Source organism: Ambystoma mexicanum, chromosome 10 (assembly GCF_040938575.1).
Source record: "Ambystoma mexicanum isolate Mex_15411 chromosome 10, UKY_AmexF1_1, whole genome shotgun sequence".
Classification (NCBI taxonomy): Eukaryota; Metazoa; Chordata; class Amphibia; order Caudata; family Ambystomatidae; genus Ambystoma; species Ambystoma mexicanum.
This window is the reverse complement of record NC_090932.1, coordinates 1,072,050,514-1,072,065,446: the sequence shown is the minus strand read 5'-3', so window position 1 is coordinate 1,072,065,446 and position 14,933 is coordinate 1,072,050,514. Positions and strand designations below refer to the sequence as shown.

Below are 14,933 nucleotides of genomic sequence, written 5' to 3'. Positions count from 1 at the left end.
AATTCACAATTCTCCAAGCTTTCATGAACAGGTGGAGTGGATACAAAAAAAACATATTTTTTTAAGGTTACCATCAGTAAGTTTAGGAAGGGGTCAATGGCACAGGTCAGTCAACAACTATGTAGGTAAAATTCCATAGTTTGGGAAACAATTGGAAAAATGACTGGAAAAAGGAAGAAATTACCTTACTGTAATTTTCTTGCTATGGATTCTTCTCCCGCAGATGCCTCATCTGATAGATATTCCGTCCAGCTTCGGAAAATATTGATAGAGGGCATAGTGGACCTCGACCTGGCCGGCCACCATCGATCTGTCTTGCTCTGCGTCTGATCGTCAGCTTAGGACATGACATCAGGCGTCGTATAAGTAGCGCGTCACTATGCCCCGACGTCAGTTCCCCCTTTTTTTCCGGAGCACCACACACTGCATAGGAAAACAGAGAACAAACTAGTTAATGAGCCCTTTTAAAAAAAAAAAAAAAAATAGGAACGCAATTACAGACCTCCGGTGGAGGAACAATTGAAAAAGAAACACTAATAGTAGTGTTAGAATTTTTTTGTTTTGTTTTAGGGATGTGGCAGGAAGACAGAAAATAGGACACTGAGGACCTTCTCCATGTCATCGTTATTTGAAATAGAAAGATGCGCACCAACCACTGACTTTCTCAGCGGGGACGGGAGATGAGGAATCTGCGGGAGAAGAATCCATAAAAACATTACAGTGAGGTCATTTCTCCTTCAATGGATTGCTTTTCTCCCACAGATTCGTCATCTGATAGACTCCCAACGCAGTAATGAAGGAGGCGGGGAGAAAGCCATACTAAGAAATGTTGTAGTGCTGACCTGCCAAAACGCGCATCGGAAATGCCAGCCACATCCAGGCTGTGGTGCTTTGCGAAGGTATGCAAAGATGACCATGTTGCAGCGCGACAAATCTCCCGAACAGGGACCCCCCTCTGCAATGCGGTGGATGCGCAGATCCCCCTTGTAGAATGGGCCCTGACGACTGCTGGTAATTCTTTCCCAGTGGCCTGGTAACACTCATGCAGAGAATTATCCAACGGGATCAAGTCTGCTTTGTCATGGCTAGGCCCTTAGAGGCTAAGGAAAAAGCCACAAAGAGCTGGTCAGCTCTACTAAAATCAGCTTTTCTGGCAACATAGTAACTCAATTCCCTCTTAGGGTCAAGAAGATGGAATCGTTCCTCCTGCTTAGAAGGGTGAGGAGGAGGATAGAAGACCGGAAGGTCGATGGACTGTGACAAGTGAAATTCTGACACAACAGTGGGAAGGAATCCAGGCTTTGCCTTGAGTGAAACTTTCTCCCGGAAAAACCGCAAGAAGGGTGGTTTACAGCATAAGGCCTGTAGCTCACTCAGCCACCGAGCGGATGTAATAGCCACCAAGAAGGATGTTTTTAATGAGAGAAGCCGTAAGGGACAAGTGTGCATAGGCTCAAAAGGAGCCGCCATCAGAAATGTAAGAACCAGATTAAGATTCCAATCTGGGACAACGAAGGGAGTTGGCGGAAACTTATGTACAAGGTCTTTCATCAATTGTGCCATTACCGGGATCATGAAAAATTAACCTTAATCCAGGGATCTCTTAAACACAGACAAGGCCGCCAAATATCCTTTGACTGTGCCGACCTGAAGGCCTGCAGAGGCCAGTGACAGAAGGAACTCCATCACTGCAGTGGTCGGGCAAGAGATGGGGTCAATCTCTCATTCCCTGCACCATTCCTCAACTCTTCTCCATCTGCATGCATATAATGATTTTGTAGATGGTCTGCGTGCAGTCAGCAACACCTCAAGTACTTCCTCAGAGCGGTCCCAGTCATCATAGCTCATCCTCTTAAGAGCCACGCATGTAGGTTGAGGGATTCCAGGGTCGGATGGAGTATCTGGCCTTCAGACTGGGTTAGGAGATCCAGGCGCCAATGCAACTGGTGAGGCAGACAGATCCAAGAGGTCAGAGTACCATGTCCTCCTCGCCCAGTCCAGGGCGATCAAGATCATGGTTGCTCAAAACCTCCTTTAGCCTCCGGAGAACCCATGGAATGACAGGAATCGGAGGGAACGCATACAGGAGAGGGAAGGTCCAATCAACCTAAAACATGTCCCCCAGTGTACCGTTCGCTGGGAATTGCCTCTAGCAGAAAAATGTGCATTTCCTGTTGGACTCCATTGCAAACAGATCCACTGCTGGGGTACCCCAGAGAGAGAAGACCTCCTCTACGACTTCCTGGCACACTTACCACTCGTGTGAGACAGTGCTCTGCCTGCTCAGAGCATCCGCCAACTTGTTTTCTGTACCCGCCAGATGAACTGCCAAGATCCTGTTCTCCAGCAACCAGACCCAAAGCATCATGGCCTCAGTGCAGAGGGGGCAGGAGTGCACCCCACTTTGCTTGTTGAGGTAGTTTAGCGCCACTGTGTTGTATGTCAGTACGAGGACATGCTTTCACTGCAGAGACGGGGCAAATGCTCTCATGGCTAGCCTGATGCCATGTAACTCTAGTCTGTTGATGTGCCACCTGCCTTCTGTCGTTGAACAGATGGCGCTCACCTGCAGATTCTCGCAGTGAGCTCCCAACCCTTCAAGGACGCTTCCGTGACCACTCGGCTCTGAGGTCAAGGAGGCCAGAAGGGTTCCCCTGCCAAAAGACTGTTGCATTACACCCACCAGGACAGGTCATTGACCACTGATGTGGTTCCTTTGAGGAGATCCGAAAGAGTGTCGAAGTACTTAGACCATTGATCTCTTAGTAACCATTGCAGGGATTTCATGCGCAACCTAGCCTCTGGCACTAGAAAAATGCAGGAAGCCATGAGGCCTAGAAGGCGGAAGAAGGAAGCCGTTGGTAGAGTGACATTGTTCTGTAATAAATTCATCATCTGTGTCAAGCCGACTACTCTCTCCTCGGGAGGGAATGCCTTTCCCACTCGGCTGTCTAGGGCTGCTCTGATGAACTGGAGCCGTTGGATTAGTGTCATGTGTGACTTCTTTAAGTTTACGGAGAAGCCCAGCCTGTGCAGCAGTGAGCAGGTGTTCTGGAGATGGAACAAGACCAGCTTTACAGACTTCCCTCGGATCAGCCAGTCATCCAGATATGGAAATACGTGGACTCCGGATCTCCTTAGGCGAGCCGCAACTACCGCCATGAGCTTGGTGAAGACCCTTGGGGTGGAGGTAAGACCAAAGGGATGCACCTTGCATTGATAGTACATATATCCTATGGTGAACCTTGGGAACTTCCTTTGCCTTTGATGGATTGGCACATGGAAATAGGCGTCCTGTAGGACAGTGAACACCAACCAGTGTCAATAGACTTCAGTTCGAGAGCGTGGAGAATCTCTCTCAACGTCACCATCCGAAATTGCCTTTCCTCAAGAACTTGTTCAAGGCCCTGAGGTCCAGAATGGGACGGAGACCTCCACCTTTCTTGGGCACCTTGGGAGGTACCTCTTCCACTGCACCCTTCAGCAACAGGGCTCCCAGTTCTTCCTGGAGCTCCTGTGCCGGATGGATTGGAGGTGAGGGTGGTCTGTCCAGTGGTTTTCTTAGAAATGGCAGACAACTCCAAGAGGTTTAAGGACCCACACGGGTATATGTCTAAGTGGGAAGAGGATGTGGGTAGACCCATAGATAATTTAACCTGGTTCAACATCTGGACAAGGATGGGTAAAGCGCCTGAAAATGGCCTTAAAATACTGTGCAGGTGGTATCTGACCCCAGAACGGCTTCATAAAATGAATCTGCAGCTTTTCCCCCAGTGTTGGCGCTGCAGTTCCTCCTCAGGCTCCTTTATTCACATGTGGTGGATGTGTCCCCACAGGGGGTTCTGGGAGAAGGTGGTCGCCCATATTAAGGAGATCTGGAACTTGACCCATTGGTGATAATACGGGGCAACGAAGATGCACAGGGCCATTATAAGCTGGTTTCCAAGGGATCACAGTTATTTACCCATTTCTTGGTGGCGGCAAGACTGGTTATAGCAAAGCATTGGAAGAGCAAGGATGCGCCATACATTAGGGAATGGTGAGCATGGGTCTGGCATGTGGCCGCCATGAGCAAAATTGACGGGGCACTGCAGGGGCGAATGCCGCAATACCTTGCAGACTGGTCACCACTAATCGCATATGTCAGTGGGCCACTTAATATATAAGCGGCCCTCTCCCCCTCCGGCCCCTAAAGCATGGGGCAGTAAATTTAGCCCACCCTGGGGGCAGATGGGCACACTAATCTGCCCATCTGCCCCAGGGGAAGGGACAAACGAAAAATACCAAAAAGAACTTGCTTTTGTTGGGGTTGTTCTGGGGGATGGGGTGTCACGACCCTCGCCCAAAACCCCCTCTGGCAAACCCATTAGGCCGGTGGAGTCAGGACTCGGGCGTCTAGAGCCTGGCATCCTCTTCAAAAGCCCTCATGGGGCCAGTCCTGGCGCCTATGGCGCCAGGCTCATACACCATGAAAAACAATGTGCTTGGGAACTACTTTATTGTATTGTCGGCCAACATGGAGGCATCCACATAGCTTGGATCCTAAGAACCAAGCTATGCGGTCTAGTGTTTTGGTTGTGGTAGCCTAGGGACTACTTTACCTGGACTATTTTGTTGGGGCTATTTAAACCACACCCGAGCAAGACAACAGGCTTCGCGTTACTTTGCAGGTTGCAACGTGACGCTCACCGTGTCCAGCTATTCTCTCGAACCTCGGAGAAGCAGAACCTGCAGGGAGACAAAAGGAACATCATTAGCAGCAGCATCTTACCTGCAGTCTTCATCTTTAAACACTTGCAGCTACTGAGAACAGCTTCCTCGAATCTGCACACCTCCTGGACAGAACGACCTGAAAGAGGAAGATGGAGGCAACATTAAAGAAAGCAGTAGAGACATTTACAAATTACGAACTGCTCAAAAGGCTTACCTGGCTGGTCGCCTCTCGGCTGGCACCACTCCGGACATTCCACTCGCGCTGAAGAACACCGCGACCTAAAAGGAAGGAAAACACAGGTTAGCATAGGCAAAACTTCGCAGCGCTGCACATAGCGCTTACTTACCGCATCATAGCACTCTTAATGCGCCATCATTTACCAGCGGGGCTCAAGCAAGCCAAGCTCGCCGCGCTGAAGCTCTCCATACCTAAGAGAGAAAAAAGAGACATTTTAAAAAAAGAAAGGGATGCAGGATAGCAACAAAACTAAAGAACAGCAATAAGACTTACCTGAACAATATCAAACGGGCCGGCGTCAGTGAAGTAACTGGACCGCACTCGCCCACGAAAGACAACGCGCCCCTGCAAAGAAGGCATGGCGGAGAGCACACCTAATTATACCAAAAGGTGAGGAGAGGGCGCCAGAGGGACTGAAATCATACTTGGGTGGAGGGAGGATACTTACCCTAGTCGGTCAGTCTTTAACACAGTCCTCCTGTATTTTCAGGCAGAACCTTCCCCGCAGATCACATCGGGGCAAAGCTGAGAAGCATACCAGCGAGTAACCCGGCTGGGTGGCATCCCTGTGGATACCAGGTGAGCGTAACAAGGGGGCTCACTAGATCACCAGGGATTTTTTTTGTATGAAAGGGGGGTGTTCCTCTCCCCACCGTACCCCAAATGGATGGCGGGGCATGTCCCCATCCATTTGGCCCTCTCACCTCCCCACTACAAACCAGGATCTCTAGGGGTGTTGCTGGGCGCGGATAGAGCGACCCACACCCAGTAATGCTTCAAGGTAGGTGTCATTGGAAAGGGGAGTCTCCCCTTTCCAACTATACCTCCCTCGATCGAAACGGCATGAAAATGCCTGAGATCGAGGGAGAAACCTACCTTCCATTTCACTGCTGCAGTCGGAAATGGCTGCGGCAGTGAAATGTACATTCAGTCCATCGTCTGCACGCATTACTCATGCTGACGTGAAACTGAATTAAGTCCAACCCCTGTGCCGTGAGGAAGAACTTCCTCGTCACATAGCCCGGGATTGGATTTAGAGTTCACTGCAAATGTAGTGCTGAGCACGAGCTAGATCGTCCTTAGCACTTAAGGGGCTAATAAGGACCATGATAGGCATTTTGATAACTCTTTGCTACACATATGTTTTTAATTGTGCTGTTTTCCCCTCTGCATAACCCCAACCTCATCAGAAGCTGACTCATCATGGCCATTTTACCTACTCAATTCTTGTGTAGAATTTTTGGTGGTTTGGGGTTTTATGTATATTCCCTTCCAGTCTTGTTTTGCACTGCATAATGCCTGTATCGCTGGTGCTTTGAAGTGGTAATCTTGTGTGTTTGTGCCCAGAAAAAAATGGAAATAAAATCAAAACGTATGATTTGTATAATGCTGTTTTAACTGCATCGAGAGAAACTTTTGTTTTGTGAACTATATAATTTTGCGCACATGTACATACATCCATGGATGCAGTACTCCACAAGAGATGTCCCACCAACCCAGAGTTCTCTGGATGTGGCCCACATAACTGGAAACAGTACTAGATATGGTTTGTTGTGGATTAGAGCACTCCAGGTGAAGTCTCCATGATTAGACGTCCTATTTCAGAAATGTTGTCCATAAGTGGACAGTGCTCCAGGTTATGCCTCTAGAACTTGACTGGATCATCAGATTTGGCATCATGAATTGGGCTCACTCCTTAAGGAAGACTTCAGCATGATTTCTAGTTATACAGCACTTATTTTGATCACTTTGTCTATTTCCGAATCATGACCATCCTTAACTGAACCCAATGCTTCAGTGATTTTCGACAAAATTGGTAAAACGCTCCAAATGATAAGCCCACAAGTGCTTTTTACAGGGCTAACACATCTTCCCCATTTCTGCGTTTTGCTCTTTTCTGCGCGCTCCAACATTCTCCCTTTGTCATGTTTTTTGTAAGATGTTCTTACATGTGTGTTCTTTGCAGTTCTCTCTGCAACTCCTGTTAGTTCTGAGTTGCTTTAAGTGCTGACTGATGTGCTGTTGGATTTTGCAAGAAAATCCTGGAGTTCTGAAAGAGATCCTATCTCTTTATTACAGCATCTACCTTATCAGTTTCTTTCCTTCCCCCCCTCCTCCTGCTAGGTTCCAGTGGTGTCTGAGCGTTGTAGCAACGTCCAAACAGTTTCTGTTCAGTTATTTATTTTGTCCCTATACATCTGCTCACAACTAACATTGTCCCACATCAGGCAAGATCATCCAGTTCTTTGTTGTTTTGCATTCTGGTGCTTCTAAATTTATATATAAATCTAGTGCTCAAAGTTTCAGAATCTAAGAGTTGTTCTCGCATCTGATAATGGATGACTTGAGCTTTCTGTGCTTTTCACATATTGCATTGTAAAGTAAACACCAACACTGGACATGAAGGTGTGAGGAATTCTTTGTTGATTTCAGAGCTACAGGGCTGCAGCCATTCCTCCTCACCAGCAGCTTCCCACCCTTCTCTTTTAAAACACAACATTCTTTGAGCTCTTGGCCATACTAAGGTTCTCTGTGACATCAACAGGTGATGCAGGATTCTACACATGGTGAACCACTATGTACAAAAATGACACTTTAACTATATGCACTATATAACACTTTACATGTACCCCATTGTGATTTCGGGAGGGGGAGTTAAAATCCATCTATTTGTGGAAGAACGTGTAACCTTGTTGGTTTTGTGCACCCACTGTTTGCAACTGCTTTTGCTGCCTGAATGGATGCTCTCAAATGACTGTCACCGCCTTTATGCTTTTCTCTTTTGCAGAGGAATCTTCATTGAAGGTTTGTCCTGTGTTCTGGATGGTGTTTTCGGCACTGGAAATGGCTCCACATCCTCCAGTCCCAACATTGGCGTATTGGGTATTACTAAGGTACTGTAATTGCTGTAAAATTCACTTTGCCCCTTTTCCCAGCCATATGACATGACCATTAAATCCTTCTCAAGACTACCTGTATCAGTTATTATTATGAACGTTTAATTTTAGTTAAATTGGATAAACAGAACTCCAGGCAAATACCTCCACAAACAGGATAAGACCATTACCCTGGAACATTCACTCTTCACATGTTCTCCTGGGTACTCTTTATCAATAGTTTCCCATGCCAAGATAAAAAAACACAAATCAGCTGATCTGCTTACGAAGATATGTGCATTGGACTGCCACTTGCCACTTCTGTAATTGAAGAAATCCATCAGAACTGTGATACGTATAAGATCAAAAAATGCGATGTCAGCCAAACCTTTAGCCAGTAAGATAACTTGATGGGTTAACCCGCTGCAGTTGAAATCTGTGTGCGTCTTGCGACTCTGAAGTGCTTTTAAAACATGCACATTACCTCAACGTCCCTCTTCCTTGTCACAGTATTTACTTATGAACCTTATCCGTCTTCCGACAAAGTCTGTTCCCAAATGCATTTTTCCTCTGGCCCATCCCACTCATAGCTTGTGGTGTAAAGCACCTGACTTGTCCCATAATCCTCCTGTTTTTATTTCTGCCCATCTGGAAATTGAATCCTGGAGAGGCCTGCTGGGCTGTTCTCTTGTTTTGCCGAAGTTTGGGCCCATCTGCAGTGCTTGTGGGTCTAAGAATACTGTTTATCCCACCATGCTCTCATCGCTCCCACAGTCCCCACTGGCCTTGGACTTTCGGAGGTAAGGGTGGCCCCAGGCTTAATGTGTATGGGGTATACTTGGAGTTTCTGCTGGGCTGCATGCCAGGGGTTTAATGTCTTGTGGTTAGCTGCAGATGTAGTCGTGTGATGTGTGTATAAGCGGGACAACAACTTACCTTCTAATGGGCCATTACACCTTGGCCTCTCTACATTTCCCCTCTCAGTCAAATTGTTTTCTATATGGGGGCAGGATGTATGACTGGCTGAATTCTTCTGCCTTAGTTTAGCTTTTTTCTAAACAGGAGTACGGCTAGGCAATGATTTCTTGTATATATTATTCATTGTTTCAAGTCTTTCTGGTGGAAACTGCATTTTCTTTTTGTGATGTGTTTTATATGTTTAATTCATTGTGCAATTTGTTGCATATTACAGAACATATTTTGTGTACACTGTTAAATTCATTTAAATTATGTCTTTCTTAGAACAAATGGTGTGTATACTGTTAAATGCATTTTTTGTTTTTGTTTTTACTTTGGGGAGATGAAATACCCCGAATCCATGTAGGACTTATTAGGATACAAATTAAAGGATATAATTGGTATATGCCTGTTCAGCCTACGTCAGATTAATTTGCCTTTGTTCGACATAGCCCACTACAGCCACCCTTCCCATTCAATGTGTGGTTCGCAAAATCAGATTTCTAAAATGGTCCACTTGGGGACTATCTTTTTTTGTTTAGACCTTCATTACTCATTTGTCCCCAATTATCATAATTTTCTGAAATGTACTTCAATTGTGTAACATGTGTTGTAACTTACCAAGCCTCAATGTAACCTACGCCGTGGTACCTCTGTGTTTGGGCGTATAACAAATGACATGAATTAAAAATACATGCCTTTGAGTTTTTCCCTTTGGATATTGGACTTCGAAGGGGCAGGTAGCTCCATGCCTAGTGATTATGGGGCATCCCTAGAGTTTCTGCTGGGCTGAGCACTGGAGGTGACCAGGGTTGTGTGACTGAAAATTGGCTCTCCAGGGGCCTGCAAAGGACAAGGCACAGGGAACGAGCGATGGATGGCAACTCCTCTGGTGGTCACTGGGGCCAGCGCTTTGGCCATGATTTAAGAAAGGAGCGCTGCATGTGGATGTGTGGATTGTGGATGCCACTCCAAGAAGCCTTGCGATTTCTGAGCTGGGGAGAAGAGAACTGTGGTCATTGTGTTATTCAGTTTCATATATGTTGCCACTATTATGTGCATAGGATCTGGGTTTTCTCCATGCTCTGGTTTGCAACAACAATGCCTCTTTCAGGTTCTTCTGGGCTTCCAAATCTATTGGTCTTGGAACTCCCAGCTGTTGTCAATTGGGCACCCACCATGATGCAGGGGGTGAGCGTCATTTTGGATTTTGGCTGTGAATCCTCCTACAGTGCAGTCGACAGGCTGAGTGTACTGCTAGGAAACCCTATCTCCTACTCCTTTCCATGTCCCAGATTCAGGCAGGGCTTTTGGTACTGCCCGAAAGAAAGGGTCTAGCAGGCAGGCAATCCTGCCCCTCCCTCTCATGTGATAAAGTGGGTATAGGTTCTTTTCAGGGCACCATGCATGAGTAAAGGGATTCCTACCAATAGGGAGATGCTATACCTTCTGTGCTTGCTGTTAGAACTGCCTGTCCTTGTGAATGGATTTTCTACTGATTACTATGGTAGCCTGCCAACACCAGCAGGCAGCTTAAATTAATCTCTGAATCAGCCTTTCTTTCAGGCATCTCTACAGATTGAACTGAAATTAGAACCTGGGGTGGGGACGCAGCAAATCGGGTTCTGCGGATCGCAGGCGGAAACCTGTAATCTCAGCCCGCTTTCCACAGAACCCGCGGGCTGCCTCCCCAGCTGCAGGCCGCCATCTTACCCATTGCAGGAATCGGTATGACCGCAAACCGATTATGTCGATATCGGACTATTAATATTTACGAAGGAGAAAGCCAGTATGATCCAAGCAGCACTGTGCAATACAGGTTTTGTTTCACTGAATAATGTTTTTAAAATGACCTTTGAATGGATATAATTTTCCAGATAGGTGGTTTTGGCTGTTTGGTGGAACCTGTAGAGCATGTTGGTTAGAGCATTGGACCATGAAACACATAGGTGGGTGTTCAATATCCACACAGGGATTAATCTTGAAACTGTTCCTCCTACTCCTTTGGATTCAGTGAAGGAAAAAAGAACTGCCCGTCATGTGCGGACTCAGGGATGCCATCACCTACAAGGCCATAGGCCCTCTGAAGGTGGGGAGGGACTTTTTTGTCTTCATCTAACAGGAAGGCAGAGAGTACGGAGATTGCAGGTTTCTTTTAACATTTTTACTGGAGGCACAGCACCAAAGAGGTTTGGTGGGGCAGCTCCCTCTTGTTGGTTCATATTCCTTGCTCCTCTGGGTTCACAGGGCTGACCTATTGGTTCTGTGTTCGGCCATTTGAACAGGAGTTTGGTTCTAGGTTCCCCAGTACCTCCCCAGCCCCCATTGCAATCATTTGTGTTATTATAACATGCTTCTTGCATGGTCATAGCTGAGATTTTAGTTTGTGTGAGCCCTGTTAGGACTTCATGAGCCCTTGCTGCCCTCACCTCCCTCTGAGACGTGTGTGTGTTTTGAGGTACACCACAGGAGACGTGCACAGGCCAGTCAGGTGCTGTATTGCTGCTTTCATTTTATTTCAGTTGTTGCCAGGTATTTGATGCCTGTGGTATTTCTGTCGGGCACCGGCTGTGCCTCATTCCTCTTCTGGGCTAGCATGCAAATATCCCTTTTTTTGTTGGCCATGGTGGCCTTGGCTGGTTAACTCCTGGTATCACTAAGTTGCAGCAATGTTATTGGGGCGGACTGAGTGCTCTCTGGTTTCGGCCACCTGCTGTTCTGCAGTTGCTGACCATAGTCTCAGGTGGTGGGGTGAGGTGGATGGTGTTCCCTCGCTCTCTGATTTAGTTGATGAACGGTTAGAATGATAGAGTTGCATCTTGTCGGGACCAGAGTGGGTCTCATGGTTGTACGCAGGGCCGTTGCTAGGTTTATAAAAGATCCGGCCCTAGAGCCCATGGCAAGTTTAGACAACCACATAACTCATATGAACGCAGGCACCACGCTTTCGAGCGTCAATATTGTATAGTATACGGTTCATACTCCAAAGTGTGAACGTTCATCATTAGTGCTAGGTAATACTTTGAGGTTATATAAAACAAAGAAAAGCTTTTGGACAGGACAGCCAAAGACTTGCTGTGGATTGAGAAATTGTATTTAAGCAGCCGTTGATGAGCTACCTGTTTGCCACATTAGCCATTACAGTCGCTTGCTGCTGGTTGTTGGGCTGACAAACTGATAGGGGGTAGCTAGTGGACTTAAAAAGTGATGCAACATAATATAATTATACAATGTAGCGAGCAAGCCTGAACTTGACAAGTGGGGTTAACTTTTGAGAAAAACCCTGTCAAAATCACACATTTCAGCACGATTTTTTCAAAATAACCAGAAAAGTACACATGTTTCTTAGTGATCTAAAGGGCTACCGAATAGTGTACAGATAAGCTGCGGCAAGCAGGCGGGATACAAATAACATAACCAACCAATTAAAAGCATTTACAAGTCCAATATAGCTTTTAAAACAATGACATTTGCGGATTTATTCCATTACCATGTGAGTTGCATTTAGTAGAAACACAGTATGGACAGAACATACTGCACCAGAAATAGAAGACTCATTTCCAATTCCAACATAGATTAGCCATTTGTTGTTAATACATTTAAATTCAAACATACATAATACAAAACAAATGATTCTTTGCAACAACTGTGAACTGTACACACATACTTGATTGGGTTCCTATAGACTCCAATTAAACAAACCATGTGAAATATAATTTAACAAACTATACAATATCGCAATCTCAAATAAATTAATTTACCATTTTAACTAGTAAAAGTAAGTGCTTGCTTCGTGAGTGCACGCCAGTAAAGCGATCAACATTAGCATCATCAGAAACCAATCGTAGCACTCTTCTCTCAATTGAAAGTACAGCAAGGTCCTATAATCTAGATTGCCCCATTGTAGATGTGAGCCAATTGTGAAGTCTCTGTAAAGTACTAAATGATCTCTCACAGCTACAATTAGCATGGCCATGGGCAGTGAAAGGGTGAATAAATAACCAAACAACGCCGACACGCGGTGTGTCCTTCTTCGCATCCAATCACCCTTCTACCTGTACACCAATTAAATGTTTTGGCTCATAGGTGGCGTTTCATTGCCACCTTACAGGCTAAAATACAAAATATTTGTGTGACTCAAAGATGGAAAGGGAGACCACAAGAGATTAAACTGCATAGAAAACAGAGAGATGAAACATAAAGAACAAGCATGGCAATGTTAACAGTTTGGGCTTTGTGTAGGGATGGGAAGGGAATTTGCCAGGCACTGCTGTAGTGGTATTAACTGGCCATCGATGGTAGCAGTGGAGTAACTTTGTTGAAAATGTTAGGGGGTGGGGGGGACATGACATCTAAAGGTAAAGGGCACCTGCCAAATGAGGGCGACAAAATGGTGTGCCACGAAAGTTGGGGAGGTGTTTGGGTGGGAAGGGGGAGGAAGTGGGTAGGAATGGCCATAAGGATTGGCACTGCCGTGGGCAGTCAATGAGTGGGTAAATAAATAAAGGTCCCACCTCCTATGTCTTTTCTCCCTACCTGTACTCTGATGCAATAGTTTCAGCTTATAGGTTGTGCTTTAGCCAAAATGAAAAAGAGAGAATGGAGCTATCGGGAGAGATCTGCATGAGTGAAAGTGAGAACCCAGCAAATTGGGAACACACAGGGAGACAAATAGATATGAATGAAGAGAAAAAAGTGAAGAGAACGGTGGAAGCATAGATGTAGAAAATGGCCATTTGAAATAGCGAGAGGTGGAGCAAGGCAGAGCGAGAAAGAAACAGGGCAATGATGGGAGAAATATCGAGGAAACATCTTTGAAAGAACAAAAGGAACAATGTGCAGGAGATCGACATGTGGAGGAATATGGCATATACAAAGTATAAGTAATGGATGGATGGATAAAATGGACAGCAGTAAACAGAACTAAAGATGGAAAGAACAGAGGAAGAATGCAGGGATAATGCTTTCACATTACATTTATTTATGGATTGTGTCCAGCACTGCATGTTGATGTAGAGGATTCAGAGCACTAGGGAAAAGGAAGGTAGCAGGAAAGAGTGGGGGCGGGGGTTGATTGAGCCCTACAGATAAGAGGTGTGCCAGCCATTTCTACTCCCTAATTGTACAATACCTCTAAAACAAAAAGAGGGAGAATAAAAATACAGGAGAAGGTAGGAAATAATGGACCACTGTTGTTGTCCCCTGCCCTTCCTACTTCCATCCACACAGCTGCATCTATATGTTTGGGTCCATCGGTAGAGCAGTGCCACAGAAAGGATGTCTGCTGCTATTAGGGCCTGATCTGAAGTGGAGCTTTAAGGGTAACATCCATCTTTTAATGTCCATGAATTATTAGGATTTAGAGATAAAACATATTTTACTCTCCGAAAACAAATACTTTCATTGGTAATGGAAACAACTTTTTAATCCCCCACATATTTTTTTACGCCAGTAAAAAAATTAAATAGGGGTAAAAAACTCCAACTTTAAAATTACATATGAAGTCAAGGGTATATTGCCTGGGTGGGGGGGGTAGCAGTACAGGGCATAATGATGGCAAGTGGAAGGCCAGGAAGGAAGTACAACACTGAAAGCGGCTCCAGGGCCTGCAGTCCTAGAGGTCGGACTACCAATCCGCTAGTTAAGTGTATAAGCGCCCCTCCCCTAGACTATGTGGCTTTAAAAGATTACATGGGGCTATGGTGGGGGCACTGCAGGTGACCATGAGCTAAGCCAAAATGCATGCTGTGCCCTTGAGATGTTGCCATCATAGAGGAGCGAGGGCATAGGGAAGAAGGGGTAAGTGCTGTTTATTTGCATTCATTTCTGGTGAGGAGTACTACAGGAGTAAGTGTAGGATTCTGCTAATGGCCTCTCAGTTTGGGCAAAGCGTGAGATTTTGAGAGTTCAATTGAGTGTTTCCAGACGGGTCTCCTTGGCTGAGCATGACAGAGTGCTGCCTTATAAGAACAAAGGTTCTGTAGAGGTGCACACCAAAATGTTGTGATTTCACTAAGTTGTGGGAACAGTTATCTTGAAGAAATTCAAGATTGTTTAGGTGCTCCCGGTCTCACCTTGGCTACAAGGTCAAAGGAATGTGAACAAGGAAAGGTCTGGATTTTGAGGGATAAGACGAGGGCACACTTCAC

At 45.8% G+C, this 14,933-nt stretch overlaps 1 protein-coding gene across 1 annotated transcript in view; it reads left to right on the top strand.

The window, feature by feature from the left end:
* SLC23A2 (solute carrier family 23 member 2) overlaps window positions 1–14,933 on the top strand; it is a 1,453,080-nt gene that overhangs the window by 1,156,748 nt on the left and 281,399 nt on the right. Inside the window, exon 13 of the mRNA XM_069618873.1 lies at window positions 7,740–7,845. Within this exon, the coding sequence (XP_069474974.1) occupies window positions 7,740–7,845 (106 nt within the window). The remainder of the gene's footprint in view (window positions 1–7,739; window positions 7,846–14,933) is intronic.